This window comes from Zootoca vivipara, chromosome 15, assembly GCF_963506605.1.
Source record: "Zootoca vivipara chromosome 15, rZooViv1.1, whole genome shotgun sequence".
In the NCBI taxonomy this organism is placed as follows: Eukaryota; Metazoa; Chordata; class Lepidosauria; order Squamata; family Lacertidae; genus Zootoca; species Zootoca vivipara.
This window is the reverse complement of record NC_083290.1, coordinates 21,345,212-21,361,958: the sequence shown is the minus strand read 5'-3', so window position 1 is coordinate 21,361,958 and position 16,747 is coordinate 21,345,212. Positions and strand designations below refer to the sequence as shown.

Genomic DNA, 16,747 nt, shown 5'->3' with positions numbered 1-16,747 from the left:
AAGGCCCAAAGTTGTGTGCAATGAACCTGTACACCTTGTGCAAACAAAATTACTCAGGATATAATTATTTAATCTACAGTACTCTTGAGGAAAGCAGCTCATTGCGTCCTCTCACCCACTACTCGCAAAGGCTGAAAACTTCATGCAAAAGTGGGCAGGGGGGCAGTGAAACACATAATTTATAAATAAGAAACAAATATGCAAATCAGGCCCATTTTTTCTTAATTCATACAGATCACAGAATCTATCTTTCCCCAGTCCAGCAGTTGAATTCATGGAAACATAGAATTTGTTTATCCAGAGGGCACATAGCCCTAGAACTCTCCCCTAATTATTAAATGAGCATTATGTGGGAGGGTACCCTTTAAATATATGTATCCACCTTTTGGAGCTGCCTCCCCTGGCTCATCTCAAACACTGCAGTGAATGCATCGCCCTGAGATCTAACCTATTTCAAATGTATCTATTGACTTTGAGCCCCGAGGGAACTTCCTACCTCTTCATCTGTGCGGATGTAGTTCACGCCATCTGGCTTCGCTGGAGTCTTGTAGCTGGAAATGAGGAATACACAATTTACTCGCGGTGCAGAAAGAAGGCTCTTAAGTTATATCACTGGTTTTCAAGCATCTGCTGCTGGGAGGACTGTGTGTGCGCTCTCTCACACATGATTTTACCGATGTAAACAAAACCACAGGGTAAAATGCAAAGGCTGGTTTGGAGCTCAGAAAGGAAGCACCGTCCTCTGTAGCTGCAGCTTGTACTCTCACAAGCCAGGAAGTCCAAAAAGGTTTTCCCATGATGGCAAATCGAAATTTCTTTCCACTGCGCTGAAATGAGCAGACATGAATTCTGAGAATGCCCATTTGGAGCAACACTGAAGGAGTCCAAAGAGAAGTCAAGACAAAGTGCTGACAGGAGTGAAGTTGGGAGGGACAGGAAGGAAAATGAAAGATGTGGGCACTAACCCACCTTTCAGGCAGAACTTGGTGGTTTGGCAGTTTGGCATTTGGCTAGGAGAAAAAACTTGGGTGGGGGAATGCTCCCTGACCCAAGAACAGCCCTGGTGAGCTGTGTGCTCTGCACAGTGGGCTCATTTGTACTCCACTCTCAGCAGACCTACACCTTTGAACAGCTCCATCATGGGAGAACAGCTGGGGAAAGCAACTTTTTCGAGAGTTTAGAAGACTTTGTTTCTGTCTTGGTATTGATTATATAAAACCAAATAACACACACTTCCTGCTCTTTGTGCTATTTATATGCTCTGAGATTAAACAGAAACATCGAACTGAAGATTTACCCAAACTGGACCACTTCAACGGCTGCTCTAAGAGCAAGGGTGACCTCCAACTCTTAAGCCCCGGCAGCTCGGAAGCCTGAGTCAGTTTTAACAAATAAGATGGGAACAACGTTATCTTTCTCTGGTCACTGCCCCGGGGTCTTCCTCTTCCTCGGGTGTCATTTCCTGTTGTGACTAATTTTAAGCCATCTGCTCCCTTTGGGCTCACTCGCTACTGAAGCTGGTCGCAGGAAAGTTGCCTCATTTCACGTCACCCAGCAGATGCACTAACAGAAAAGCTGAGCACCAGGTGACAGAAATGAAGAAGTCAGGCCTCTGGGCACAAGGTTTCTGCCCAGTGCCAGTAAGTTAAAACTCCTGTGCTCATAAGCCATGGTGCAAAACTGCACAGGCACAGATTACAGGGCACAGGGGTCCTGTTGAGAATGGGCCCTGCATCTCCATCCTGCCTTATTTCACTTGTGTGCTCCCCACATCCTGACCTACAGCATTCCAGAAGCCCTGGATCTCTCTGGATGGGTCAATCTGCTCCAGTCAAAGCTTATCCCCCAGCTTCTAAATCACCACCACCCCTATTTCTTTTGATGAGGGAATGTGAACACCCACCCAAAGAACAAGGCTGGCACTGTCTTCACAGGGAGATGCTTCATCACAGGTCAGACAATTTGTCTACCTAGCCTAGTATTGCCAGCTCTGGCTGGCAGTGTCTCCCCAGGGTTCTCAGGTAGAAAGAGAGCTTTCCCATCAGCTGGCAAACAGATCGTTTTAAACTAGAGATTCTTCGAACTGGACCTGAGACTTCCTGCATGCAGAATACACACATTGCCACTGACTTGTCGTCCCTCCCACACTTTGAAATAGCAATATCGCCAAGGACCGTTTCCTTTAATGTTTCTCTCCGTTCAAAAAAGGGAGAGCAGGCCATTGCTTGTGCTTCTGTCAGAAGGCAGCTGCCTACGTGAGCTGATTGTCCTGCAGCCGTTGGTGTGCCCCTTTGTTAGAATTACGGTATTTTACCTTGTGTTATGAGCGCTCAGTTCATTGCACCAGATTTGAGGCATTTGCTCTTTAAAGCCATTGGCCTTACATGCAACCCAGTCCCCATGTGTGCATGCAGATTGGCTTTAATCGCATGGTCTTTCACGCCCTCTGCTGAGAGAAAATCACCTGAGGGAAAAGGAGTGAGATGAGGAATCAGTTGCTTAGGCTTACCTATTTCCATTTTGCTTGTTGTTCACAAACAAACCCTTCCTGTAGGCGCAGCAGATTCCCACCGTAGTCAGCAAAAGGACAGCGAGGACCACCATGACCCCTCCAACAATCCCAGCAACATTAAGGTCATCTGGAGGAGAGAAGACAGCCATGAACATCCAGCCCCTCCCTGCTTGCGGGGGAAAGACTGCACCCTCCCCTGAACACCAGCAAACCCCCCCCCGGGCACTTCTTAGACTCACAGACTTGCATCTCCATCTCCTCGCACCAGGCATCACCCACGGCATTCGTCGCTCTACAGGTGTAACGGCCTGTGTCTCCTTTTTGCACTTCGCTGAAGACCTGCACGAATACAAGTTACGATTCCCAGTAATAGGTGGTATTTATGAAAGCTTTCCACAAGCACTCAGAGTGTTTCTTGTACAGTACATCCTATGAGATTGTACCCTTTCAGAATGGGGTGGGGTGTGGTTGGAGGGGGGAGGTCACATATTTGAAGGCTCCTTCCATTTTAAAAAAAAACTCCCTGCGTGTAGAAAACGCAGCACTTAAAAGAGAGGAAGGTTGAAGCCTAGCATGCTTTCTGCATACAGGGACATTTTCTACATGAAGAGAATGAAATAAATGCATACCCCTCCCATTTCCTTTGCCTCCATTTCCTTCCTCTTCCTTTCGTCTCCCCCACTGTATTGAATTATATACAGGCAAGGGCTGTCCTATCGTATTTTGTAAAGCACCATGTCTATGGATGACAGAGTAATAACTATAATATCCCTCCAAAACACTGCATTCTGAAATGGCACGGTCCCAGATGTCTGCACCACATGCCTTTCCCCCCCGAATGTGTAAACTGGCTCTGAACTCTAACTGGAGAATTAAGAGGCTACAAATGGGGCCTGAAATGGAATGTGGCAGTGTGTAGCCTTCCTCCAAATTGGAGCGTTCGTTTTCAGAGATCCAGACATTGAGCTGTACCCCCTTTCCAAGGCATTCCATTCCATTTCCAACACCTGGTTTTCTTTTCCAATTGACAGGCGAACATTCCAGGACTACTGACCATGCTTAGTCATCAGTCAAATGCTTTCCCCAGTTTTTGTATTTCTAGAAACCTCTAGGTTCCACCGAGCCTTGCTGGTGATGCCTCCCTCCTGTTTCTCAGTGGTCACTCAAGTTAACTATTATAAAAAGTGATGGGGCTGAGAGCGAGAGCATAAAAAGCTGATCTGCAGGGAATGCAGAACATTCCCCCAGCCTGCTAGGTCCATGGAATGCAGGGAGCCCCAGAAATGACCTGGCACTTTGACTGTCTCTACTTGATATGAATAATGGAAACATTCCCCACGCTGTGCTAGGCCGGTGGTCCAGGAACGAACCAGCAACCAGTTCTCCCCTGGTAGAAAACTGCTGAGGAAGCCCTCTCGTGCCAAAGTGTAAACTGAGGCTGGCAGAGGAGTGCCTGCTGAAGGGACAGAAGTGTCTCCTACGTTTTGTACCTATATTTAGCACTTGGAAGAACTACTGAACATTTTAACGGGGGAAAAGATCAAAGAGAGGCTGGCAGCTCCTTCGCTCTCTTCGTGTGCAACGTTGGGGAAAAGGTGCTCCGCTACAAATGCTAGTGGGGTTATAGCATCAATTAGTGAAATGGAGAAAATGAATGCCAGCGGGGAGGGCATTTTTTCCCTCTCTTGTTAGTGACTGGAACTCAAGAGTAACCCAATGAAACAGGCAAGCATTAAGGAAATATTTCTCCCCTTTATTTGATGCACAATTAACTTATGGGAGTCACTGCCACAAAATGAGGTAATAGGTATGATCATAGATGGCTTACAAATAAAAGGACTGGCCAGACCAGTGGAGGGAAGGACTATCGTTTAGCTACTATGATAGCCTAACAGAGCCTCCAGGCTCAGAGGCAGTATACCTACAAATAACAGGATGCTGGGGACAAATAACAGAGGGGGAAAGTTTGTCTTTGGCATCCGGTTTGTGAGCTTTAACAAAGCATCTGTTGGAGGAGGGAGTTCTCATTGTTTGAAGCAGAATACTGGACTAGATAAAAGTTCACTTCAAGCCACCATGGCAATGCCCTGTCAATTACCTCCAGACCCCAAGTGTGATTGAGTTGTAAGTGAACCATTATTGCTAAGGTTTGGCCAGCTTGGCATCACCAGCTCCCATTAGGAACACAGGAAGTTGCCTTATACTGATTCATGCCCCTAGTCCACCTAGCTCTGTACTGTCTACACTGACCGGCAGCATCTCTCCAGTGTTTCAGACAGCGCTACCTGGAGATGCCGGGGCTTGAACCTGGTGCTTCCTGCATGCAAAACAGATGCTGTACCACTAAGATACGACCCTTCTCCCAAAGTGAAACACTGCTCTGAGTGACAGCCATCAAAGCAGCAACTTGAGTGTCTATATGGTTCTTTGGCCGGGCTGGGTAGAGCTGAAAGGGCCTGAGTGCAACAACATCTGGAGGGTACCAGTCTGTGAAAGGCTGACCTAAACCATAAGAATAAGCCATTAGGACAAAGAGCTTTTTTTAGAAACAGATTTTCTTTTCTTTTTAATTTCTGAATGAGTATTCTACATAAAATATAACAGCACCCAGTCTTGCAGCATTATAATATGCGTTCTGATACGTATTAAAAAGGTAACGATTTATGGGAAAAGGGAAAAACTCTACAGAAATAATCTCCGCCCCCCCCCCAGCATCTGTTAATCTAGCAATTTGTGCTATTTCTAAAGTTCTTAACATCCATCCCAAAAAGGGGGGCGACAACACCATATACCATCACTCAGCCAGAAATGAATTTGCAGCCACCAAGAAATAATATATTTTAGGTTTTGCGCTTGAAACGAGCTCGTTTCTTAAGAATAGGCATATTTCTTATTAATTATACTAATTTGCCTCTTAATTTGAACCTTCTGTGCTCCCTTGCACACTCAAATGATACGTTGTGCAATAAAGCGCCTGGTAAAAAATATATTTTGGATTTATAGGACAAACTGAGGTGCCTCTAAAATGAATGAAGGGGCGCTATTAAAATGGCTACCCAGTTTTTTTTGTGGGGAAAGATCTAAGTGTTCAAGGTCAGGTGGTTGGTTAAAACAACAACCCCACTTGGCCTCAAGTTTCTGTCACCAGGCATAGAGAAGCAGACTGTGTTTTTTTTCCAAATATCATCAACCATGAACCATCAGTCATAAATGTGCAAACTTCCCAACACATACCTGTATATAAGAAAGCAGGTGCACATACTCAGCACAGACATCCTTACACAGGCAAAAACGTAAGCCAGACCAACTGCAAAGCAGGAAAAAGAGTTGCTACCATCTTCCTGCTTTGCTTTGCTACAGCTCTTCTCTGAAGGGAGTGGAGAGATGTTGGAGTATCCCTGGAGGATGATGCTGGACCCACCCACAGCTGATTTTCAAGAGCTGGCCTGAAACCAGCCTTTTGGGTGGAGCAGGAGGTTAAAAGGGGAATAAAATAGTTGTTTATTTGCTAATTAGTGGGTCAGAGCATTGCTTGTTTATTATCTGAGCATAGTTTGTATGGCGGGTGTGTTCTTTTATAAATGTTAACATTAGACAATATATTGATGGTGTATTGTACAACCCCCCCCATTCTTCCCTTCCCTTATGGTGTGTGTGTGTTTGTGTTTGTGTGTGTGTGTGTGTGTGTCGGTCGCTTGGAGACCTTGGGGTGAGAAGCGACTATTGGTTAATTAAACAGTCCCTCTGAAACTCATTTTCCAAGAAAAAAAAGGATCGTGCAAATCAGGTATTTCTGGGTAAACATTTATGCACATCGGCCACATTACTTGTGACATTGTGAGCATCAAAGGTAAAGGTAAAGGACCCCTGGACGGTTAAGTCCAGGGGGATGCCCATATGTCCTCATTAAAATAATTCATTTCAGTGAATGTCTGAACAGGCTAATAGCATTATAGTTAGGGGTGAATAGAAGACCATCCAATTCAGGGGTGGCTAAACTGTGCCCCTTCAGATGTTGCTGAACTACAACTCCCATAATCCTTGACCACTGACTATGCTTGATAGGACCGACCGGACTTTTGGTTCACAACATCTGGAGGGCACCAACATTGGCTAACCCAGATCCAATCCAACAAACTGCCCAAATGATAGCACAATCCACCCTTCCTCTGCCTGCCTGCCTTCCGCGTGAGACTTACCAACGTGCCCGTTTTTGTGTTCACAGTGAAGGAGGAATTCTGGAATTTGGAGCTGGCTTTGGAGTCAAGAGGCAAAGTTTCACCATTACGGTACCATTTGTAAGTTGGTTCAGGGAAGCCTTCCTTTTCCTGGCAGTGGAGAGTAGCGGATTTACCCACAGGCACTGACTGGGGCACTCGGCACTTTGGGGCCACTGGTTTCACTGTTGGGGAAAGAGATGCCCACTAGGTAAGTCAGACTGGTTAACAATTTGCCACTATTGACATCCCACCCAGCATGTGTTTCATTCATCCCTTCATGCTGAATAGAGTAGAAGCCAAACTGCTCCAAGTTGGTTACAAAATAAACACAAAGCGGCGCCACTCCAATGAACATTACAAAAAACATGCACAATGCTTGGGTGTGGTTTTGCCCCCCAGTCTCGTGAGCCAGAGAGCAGGGCAGCAACAGAGCAAGGCAGGGACAGGCCATAGGTCACACCAAGCCAGCTCTCAAGAAGCATGATCTGCGAGGATTGGGAAATTGGTGATTGGTTGATTTTTAGCACATTAGCTGCTTTAAATAATAACAACAATAATGGCTCCCTGCTCCTGGTCTCAGAAGCTAGGCAGACATCAAGGCTGAATAGGGGACCAACATAGCAAGCTTGCCAGGCATCATCTGCTGTCTCACTGTCCATTTGGCATCAATCAACCCTTATCACACAGCGACAGAGCAGAAGTTCTGCAGCTGAGCTCCTGGGACTTTGGCTTAAGAGGATTCTCAGGGGACGGGGCTGGGAGAAACCTCCCCTTGAGACTCTGGGAAGACTCTTCTGCCTAAAGTAGACAGCAGTGAGTTAGAGAGACTGGTAAAAGGTTCTTTCATGTACTCACATATTTCTCCTTCTCCAAAGAATGTATAGCTAACTAGCTGTCCCGGCCACACGGTGCTGTGGGATTTTGTGTTAAATGGACCTTTTTCTGTTAAATGGACCTTCAGAGTCTCCCTTTAGAGTCCCCTCACCTGCCCTGTCCCAAACCTACTGTAAGTTTCAAAAATAAGACTCCCCCCATATGTGTTCCTGAAAATGTCCCCACGCCCCACTGCTTTGGCTGACTCAGAGTCCTACCTCCCCCCATCCCTGTGAGCCCCCTCCCCCGTTGTTGTGCCTCATGCCTGTGGTTACCCCACCCTGTGAAAGGCCCATATTCTGTTTGTTTTTGCCTGTGGCCTACTGGGCAATGGTGAGGCCTACTCAATTTTCCCTGCTGGGCAATGCTGCGGCCTACTCAGTTTTCCCTGTCCCAACCCCCCCCCCCACTGCTTCGGCTGACTCAGGGCCCTCTCTCCCCCCCATGGCTATGTGTTTTCCCCCTTCCTTTGTTGTGCCTCATCCCTGTGCCTCCCCCATTGTGAAAGGCCCTATTCTGTTTGTTTTTGCCTGTGGCCTACTGAATGGTGCAGCCTACTCAGTTTTCCCTGCTTGGCAATGCTGCAGCCTATTGAAAAAGCTGGGCCTTGTTGCTGCAAAAGGACTGTTTTCAGTTGGTTGCTGTGGAATTTTGTGATGTCATCTGGTGGCGCGGCTTTGGAGGTGGCAGCGTGCGATCTGCGTTTCTATTGGATGCTGCTAGAGTCTTCAGAGCTTCTGGTGGTGACGTCTAATTTGAGCACCACTTTTTGTGTTTAATCATTATTTTAGGTGTGAAAGGTATGGGTTTTTTTTGGGGGGGGAATTATGCCAGATCCCTCCCTGATGGGCATGGAACGTTGTGGCCAAATTTGTTACATTACGGTTCAGCAGTTACGGGGAAAGGCTGTGACCTCCATGCGCAATGCCTACATTTATATATATATATATAGATATATTTTACATTTTTAAAAAAGCAGTACATCTTATGGAGATATGCACTAACGGGATGTGCAGGTCTATGACTGAGTGCCAGCAGAAATGAAACAGGATAGAAGAAAGCCATTCCTAGCACCAAGTGATTTGAACAAAAGGCATCCCCACGTACGTGCATAATGTGAGAATATCTAGGCTTATACCATGAACTGTCAGGTTGATGTTGATCTCAGCTCCAATATGCGTGTCTTCAGGAGCCGCAACCTCACACCGGTAGATGCCTTTATCTGCCCGGGTCACATTGTGGATGAGCAGTGATGTCCTCCCATGGAGCTCTGCACGGTCCACCCAGTCTCCTAGAGAAAGGCAAGGAAGAAGGGTAGAAGGTGTTCCCCTGATACATCTGGCCCCCTGAAAATCTTAAGTTAGCCCTCATGGCTCACAAAGCGTTAAGTGGAAACGGCAAAAAGTTCTAGGCACCCATCTGCTTTTAGAAACTCTGAACAGAAAGTTGCTCGGGGGTTGAAATGAAACCTCAAGAAGAAAATTGCTGCAAACATTTCCTACCCTGCATCCTGTGGTCAAAATACACGTAGCTTGTGTCCTTGCCCGCAATTTTCTTCCACTCAATCCTAGGATTGACTGACTTGGTGGAAGTGATGATGCAGGAAAGCTCAGCACCTGCAGCAAGAACACACACAAGCACAGATTAAGAAGGAACATCTTGTCATTTCTGTAACATTCCGAGGGAAAAGCCTCGCCCGGTGAAGCCAAGAACCTCGCCTTCCCTCTGCCTCCCAAGTGGAGAAAAATCTGCTGAACCTCAGAAGCTGCTGGACGGGAGATTGTGGACCCAAGCCAGCACATGAGCAGCCAACACAGATAGCAACTACTGGGAGAAAATACAAAAAAAAAAACCAAAAAACAGTAGTCTAGTGACTCTAGTTCATGCCAACAATTTCTTGCAACTGGCTGGACATGCTGGGTGTGAGGTGACAGAGAGGGGTGTTTCTTAAAGGGATCAGAGGGTTTGGGTTTGGGAGAAAGTGTGCAGAGGGGGTGGTGTGGAACTCTCATTTTATTATAGCATTTATGTATTGCCCATTAAAGGCATAGGAGCCCTGATGAAGTTGCAATTCGGAACTGTTTGGTTCCTGCAAGCACTGGCACGGCTGGCCAGTGTGGTGCCTTCTAGATGGTGCTGGTCTACATACAGCTCCAATTATTCCTGATCGTGGGCAATTCTGGCTGAGGCTGACAGGAGGATGAAGTCCATCTGGAGGGCACCACATTGGGTGGTCCTGTCCCAGTGAGTAGCTTGATGGCACCTGACAATGTTTGGCACTGAAACGAAGCAGGATCAGGCCTGGTTAACATCCGGGTGAAGTCTGGCTTTCCTCGCCATCCAGTTCTTCGGAAGGGTCATAACTCAGTGACAGAACACATGCTTTGCATGCAAAAAGTCCCAGGTTCAAGCTCTGCCATATCCAAGCAGGGATGAGGAAGACTTCTGGTTCAGTTTACACACAAGCCAAGGCATGACTTGGTGCAGAAGCATGGGATCCTGGAGAGTAGATCACAGTAACTTCGGCCTTCTTCTAATACTGTTTTCTGTTGCACTGATGTGAGCTAAGCATTGCTTTGGCTTAGGCTGCCATCCGAACCCAGGCTCAGGGTTTGTCCCCAACCCAGAACAAACTTTGGTTGCGGCTTGTGGTTTATCAGGAACAAAATGAACCATGAATCTGGTTTCGGCCTACACGCTAAGCCAAGCCATGGCTTGGCTCACAACAGCAGCAGGACCAAAAGGGGAGCTAAGCGGCCACTATCTCCTCTCCGGAAGCCCCCACGTTTGTGCTAAGCTGTGTTTTTCGACTTTCTTTCAGAGACTGTGAACAGCCTCTGCCGTCCAGTGTAGACAATATTAAGCTATATGGAACAAAAGTCTTGACCGCAAAAAGTAGCTTCCAATGTTTCTTTGCCTTGCCACACTTACGGTCAAATTCCTGCACCACGGGGTTCAAGTCAGTAGAAAACAGCTCTACGGCCAAGATTCTGTAGCCTATGAAAAACAAACAAGTGGCAGCATAAGAATCAAGAAAGGCACCTCATACATTTCTGGCCTGGAAACATTCACTTGAAGCTCTCCACCACCCCATCAAATCTCTGGAAATAAAAAAGGGGCAAGTTTAGCAAAATCTGATGTAATCGTTGCTGATCCACCTACTCAGATTTATATTTAGCAGGGTTAGGGTGGTGGTAGTTATGTACAATTATATGATTCTGCTCCGCAGCAGGTGGCCCAATACTAATTTAATAGAAGATAAGTGATTGACTTCTCTTCCACTTAAAGATATAGTAGCAGGAAAATAATTGTTCTACAATATGTCATCAACAGTTCAAATTAGACCTCAGCACCTGCAGGGTGTGAAGTAGCAGTCTGTGCACTGCATGGTGCCTTAGGTGTTCATGCATGGGCATTTATATTGGGTGTGAAATGCTGTTTAGCCTGGCAGACCAGGTCCTTAGCTCCCCAAATGGACACCAGGAAACTCGCTTCCTTTGCTGTGCAGCTTAAGTTCAAGCCATGCTGCAAAGGAGGATCCCAACTGATCCAAGCAAGGCTCGATCACGGCCTTCAAGCCTGGCTTTTGGCGGGGAAAAGGGGTTGGGATTGATAGCTGTTGGCATCCAACAACGTCTAGAAGGCCATAGGCACCTCATCCCTTGGTTACAGGAACCTGGTGTAGATACCTGACTGAAGCTAAGCAGGTCTAAATCTGCTTATCTAGGAACCCCACATATACCACCCTTTTGTTCCATCGTGGTAGAAGTGTAAATGTAACAAATGAAAAATAAATAAATTAGAAGATGGAAGCAAAGAAGGCAGCCAGCAGTGTATTATTGTACTTCAAAAACAGGCTCCAGGCCACACAGAAGCTGTGGGGTGGGGGGAGGGCCTTCCCTTCTCCTTTCATTCCTCCAGCTTTGATTCCAATCTACGACTTAAGAGAATCTGTCTTTTTTTATACCCTCGCTTTCCTCCCCCTTCTGAGGTAAATACATCTCGCTAATCCCAGCAAAAATCCAAGGCATTAAAGCAACTCACTGAAAAGAAGCCCCAGAGTAAGCAGAGGAAAATCCCTCTGAACTCCTCCTGACATTTTTACAAAGATGTCACCACAGAGGCCAGGCAAGGAGAGAGGCCGTTTTGCTCACTGTATTCCACATGTCCCCTCCCGGAGGGAGGCTGCCAAGCAAACACTCGCTTTTCTGACCTAAAGATAAGAGTTACATAGCGCTTTTTGGAGAGCTTGAGCAACTTGCCAACTCTGGTGGTGAATTTGTGTCCGGCATTTATTTGTGTCCGGCATTTCCTTCTAAGAAGGCAGCCTAGTTGGGCGTCTTCCCCCTCCTCCCTTCTATTTATTTTCCCAATACCCCTGTAAGGTAAATTAGGTGGGGACTAGAGCTGGGTGGTGTATTGATAAATTGTCTGAATCTGGTATGGCGCTCAGATTGCGATACTGGTTTTCAGACCATTTGAGCTCAAATGACGACAAAGGCACAGGCAGGCAGGCAGGCAGGTTGTGGGAGAGCATCTTCTTGGGCTCCATCTGCCTGCCTGCACCTTTCAAATGCCACAAGTCTCTTCTTTATTTTTGCCATGAACATTCCAATATGCCTTATCCTCTGGTAATAATATATCCATTGTCCAATAGCTGGGAGGATGGAGTGAAGAGCCACAACTGCAGAACACCCAAAGCCCTAACCGCCCCCCCCTTTGCAAACTACCTAGTGCAACCTGAGAACCTCTAAGGCAAGGGAGTCTAGCGCTGCTCAATCTCCCGTTGCTTCAGTTTAGAGCAGGCACCCCCAAACTTCGGCCCTCCAGATGTTTTGGACTACAATTCCCATCATCCCTGACCACTGGTCCTGTTAGCTAGGGATCATGGGACTTGTAGGCCAAAACATCTGGAGGGCCGCAGTTTGGGGGTGCCTGGTTTAGAGCACACCCAAAGTGCGACAGAGTCACAGGATCACTGGACAAAGTGCGGCTCATTGCTCTTTTGGCTGCTGCTCTATGGACAGCGCAAGCGCCTTTCAGTGAGAGTGAGTGATACAAATCAAGGCAAACTGGACACGCATGCACATCAAGGGTTTTTGCGGTGGCTTGCTCCAACAACTGCCCTGTGGCATTGAAAGCACTGGCACGAGAACATAGACTTGTCCCTTTCTGCCTGGTTCCCCCACAGTTTTTGAACCAGCTCTTGCATGGCACTGCATTTGAAATTCAATTACTCTACCAGGGGTCAGCAAACTTTTTCAGCAGGAGACCATCGGTCCACTGTCCCTCAGACCTTGGGGGACCAGACTATACAGTTGTACCTCGGATTACGTACTTTTCGGGTTATATACGCGGCGGACCCGGAAGCGTTTACTTCTGGGTTCGCTGCGCGCGCATGCGCATAAACGTTCTGCATGCGCAGAAGTGTTATGCGGGTTATGTACCGCACCCCGGAACGAATCAGGTACGTAACCCGAGTACCACTGTATTTTGAAAAAAATATGAACAAATTCCTATGCCCCACAAATAACCCAGAGATGCATTTTAAATAAAAGCACACATTCTACTCATGTAAAAACATGCTGATTCCCGGACCGTCTGCGCGCTGGATTTAGAAGGCGATTGGGCCGGCCCCGGCCCCGGCGCCTTAGTTGCCCTACCCATACACTGTTGAGCAGGCCAGCTCTTACCTGCCTCCCAGAGGTACTATCTAAGCTTACTACTGACGGCACCCAGCAAATAATAAGTGTGTTGCAGCCCCTCCCTCCTATCAGATCCCATCTAGGTATTGGTGCACTGCAAAGATTACAGGGTGGATCCCTTATTCAGGGTCGTGGCGAGGATAAAAAGGTGGGGGAACCACCTGTGCTGCCTTGAAAGACAAGATGCAATACATAAATTAATGTAATACATAAATTACAAATTCTCACTATGGACTGAATCACCCCTTGCTCAGCAAGAGCAAAGGACTACCGCTTACAAACGAACAACCACATAGGAAACAGACGGTCACCCTGTACACTGATAAGGAGTTATAAAAAGCCCACCCTCCCAGTACAGCCCAGCAGCTTCAAGAAACACCCCATCCATCTTTGCTGCAATTACAGGACACCCACACTTGCAAGATTTTTATTTTTACCACCCACACGCAGCAGCAGGACACAATCAGAGGCGGCACGTGTTTTTCTCTGCTTATGATGGAGGCAAGGACCCCACAAGGGCCCTGCCAAACAATTAAAAAAACAAAAACCTGTCAACATGTGGTGAGACACGCATGCAACAAGGGAGGGCAAGAACCTGCCAAGCAATGAGCAAAAAGTTTGTTGTGGCACCCTCCTCTGCTCCATCTCCCATTCTTCCCTTTTCACATAGATATGTAAACCAAAACAAACAAACAAACAAAAAACCCTGCCTTGCTGAACCCAACAGGTTAGATCTCCAACTACAGCTGGCCAGATGCTCCAAAAGCTCATTAGTAAGGCATGCGGGCAACAGGCGCTACACCAGCCTCATCTGACTCTGCTTTTGCAAGCAGAAACTCCTCTATCAGCATTATCTTGTACTGTCCACCCTCTCTTTTTTGCTTTTTTTGTTTTGTTAATGCTACTGCCTCCTTTCCTTCCCCCACCCATGCAGTAGGGTTGCTGATGGGAAGCAGGAGGGATTGGGCAGATGGCAACAATAAGGGTCAGGGGCCGGAAACATCAAGGGAGACAATGGATTTCCCCCCAGTTTTGTTTAGTTTTCTCACACGCAAACACAGCATCCCCCCCAACCCGGCTCACTGGTTTCTTTTTGTACTCTGGGGGGGGGGGGGGGAATCTGAACAGCTAGGATCAGGAGAAAGGAAAATTCCAATTACATGCAAAAGAAATTGACCAGATGAGTGTCAGTTTTGGGTCACACCTGACAGGATCTGAAATCTGAAATCTTGGTGGAAATCTGCAAGGCGGGGGGTATTTGGGGAAGGCCTTCTTTCACTCTTCAGACCCCCAGCCAGGGAAAAACCTAGGGGGGGGAGATAATGGTGGCACTTTTCCCTCCACCCTTTTTGCTGGTTCACACACATACATGTCAATTCCTTGTGGTTTGCAATATCCAGTGGTGCCTTGTATATGTAAAGGAGCCATCCCTGTGGTGTACTGGTAAATTTCCAAGGGCTCATCATGCCAGCCTCCACAGCCAGGCTGCTAAAGAGAGTCCAAAAAAAATTAGGCAGATGTGCTGATTATGTTTGTGCACACACACCAACAGATACACACCCAAAGCACAGCAGCACATAGCACAATATTCAGTTTATTAGGGCCGTCAGGCAGCAATCTTAAACACAGTGGTGCTTACTTCTGCGCTGCCATAGGTTCAACAACTTGAATAAAAACATGGAGCTTCAAATGTAACATTTAGCTTTTAATTGGAAATGCAAACCATCTTGCAAAGACGGTTACCATTTAAGTTGGTAGCATGAAAGGAAATAAATGTACAGCCTCCAATTACTATTTTCTCCATTCTCCCAATGTGTTCTATGCTCATCTCACAAACAATAGTAAAACTTGAAAGCCTCATTATCACCTCACTCATTTTCCAGGGCCCAGAAAGTCTGTAAATCATCCAAATATTCGAGAAGATGCTCTGGCAGATCACATAATCACTCCTGCTCTGCAAAAAACCGTCCTGGAATCAGTGTCCCCCACCCCACCCCCAGTCTTGCAACTGCGATCCAATATACCATCGGCTATCACAGTTCAAACACCATAAACGAAACGAAACTTTCATGTTACCTTCCAAGCAAGGCTTTTCAATTAAGGTAGCTTACACATTCATCTGCCAATCACCAGAAAAATTAAGTGTGAACTGGCTTTCAGCCTATAAAAAGCAAAGGTAGCTATGTTGTCCCATAAGGGGGGGAAATCCCAAATCAACAGTTGGGCAATGCTTTCGTACCCAATTGTAGATTTTGGAAGTTTTATGCATTATAAACTGCAAAAGATCTCATTAGTCTGCTTCAGCTCAGATGGGCAAAACACATTCCTGCCTGTGCCAGCACTTTCTAGGATAAACTCTCACACACATGGCAAAATGCGAAAGCGGAGTGTCTTTAGTTCAAGGACAATGATCCTGTACACTTCTGGCTTTTCAATATTTGTCAGTGTGTGCCTGAGTTCCAAGCAATAACGAAGGACTAAAATGTCAACGTTTAATCCCCAATTCCTATGTGTACTAACCTCCTGCATCCCTATTTCTACCAATCACAATGATGGAATCGCAAGGAAGTGCTGGACTGCAAAGCTTCAACTTCTCTCTCTGGGGTAAAATACAAGATACAAAGCTTAAAGGGGCCGGCATTCTTGGGCATCTGCCAATGCCTGCCCCAAGCCCCCCTCTCGTTACTTTTTTCTAACCCTTAAATCCAATCAGCGTGAAGCAGCAGGGTCTAGCCACCTTTCCATTTCCCGCAATGTCCCTGTCCTAGCATCACTCTGGTGAATTAGTAAACCTGCCACCACCTACTGGTAAGGCCACTAAAGATAAGTTTACCCAGAGTCCACAGCATTATTATTATTTTAAATCAAGAGTGGCAATACTCATTGGCATTAGGTAAAGGTAAAGGGACCCCTGACCATTAGGTCCAGTCGTGACCGACTCTGGGGTTGCACGCTCATCTCGCATTATTGGCCGAGGGAGCCAGTGTATAGCTTCCAGGTCATGTGGCCAGCATGACAAAGCCGCTTCTGGCAAACCAGAGCAGCACATGGAAACGCCGTTTACCTTCCCGCTGTAGCGGTTCCTATTTATCTACTTGCACTTTGAGGTGCTTTCGAACTGCTAGGTTGGCAGGAGCTGGGACCAAGCAACGGGAGCTCACCCCGTCACAGGGATTCGAACCGCCGACCTTCTGATCAGCAAGCCCTAGGCTCAGTGGTTTAACCACAGCGCCACCTGGGTCCCATACTCATTGGCATTAATCATGTTCAAATAACTGTGTACACACACACACACACACACACACACACACACACATTTTGTAGTGTGGGAATCAAAGCTGGCCCATTCTCACCTGAGGTGGTAAAAATCACAGGTCTTGGGGTTTGCACTGCAAAATTACATGCCGTTCCGCAAATACAAAATCATATTGAAGGGA

The 16,747-nt window shown here is 46.8% G+C and overlaps 1 protein-coding gene across 1 annotated transcript in view; it reads right to left on the bottom strand.

The window, feature by feature from the left end:
• JAM3 (junctional adhesion molecule 3) overlaps window positions 1–16,747 on the bottom strand; it is a 77,107-nt gene that overhangs the window by 5,173 nt on the left and 55,187 nt on the right. Inside the window, exons 3-9 of the mRNA XM_060268585.1 lie at window positions 10,537–10,602; window positions 9,108–9,221; window positions 8,744–8,896; window positions 6,712–6,914; window positions 2,752–2,851; window positions 2,510–2,639; window positions 497–551 (exon numbers count right to left, since the gene is read on the bottom strand). Of these exons, the coding sequence (XP_060124568.1) occupies window positions 497–551; window positions 2,510–2,639; window positions 2,752–2,851; window positions 6,712–6,914; window positions 8,744–8,896; window positions 9,108–9,221; window positions 10,537–10,602 (821 nt within the window). The remainder of the gene's footprint in view (window positions 1–496; window positions 552–2,509; window positions 2,640–2,751; window positions 2,852–6,711; window positions 6,915–8,743; window positions 8,897–9,107; window positions 9,222–10,536; window positions 10,603–16,747) is intronic.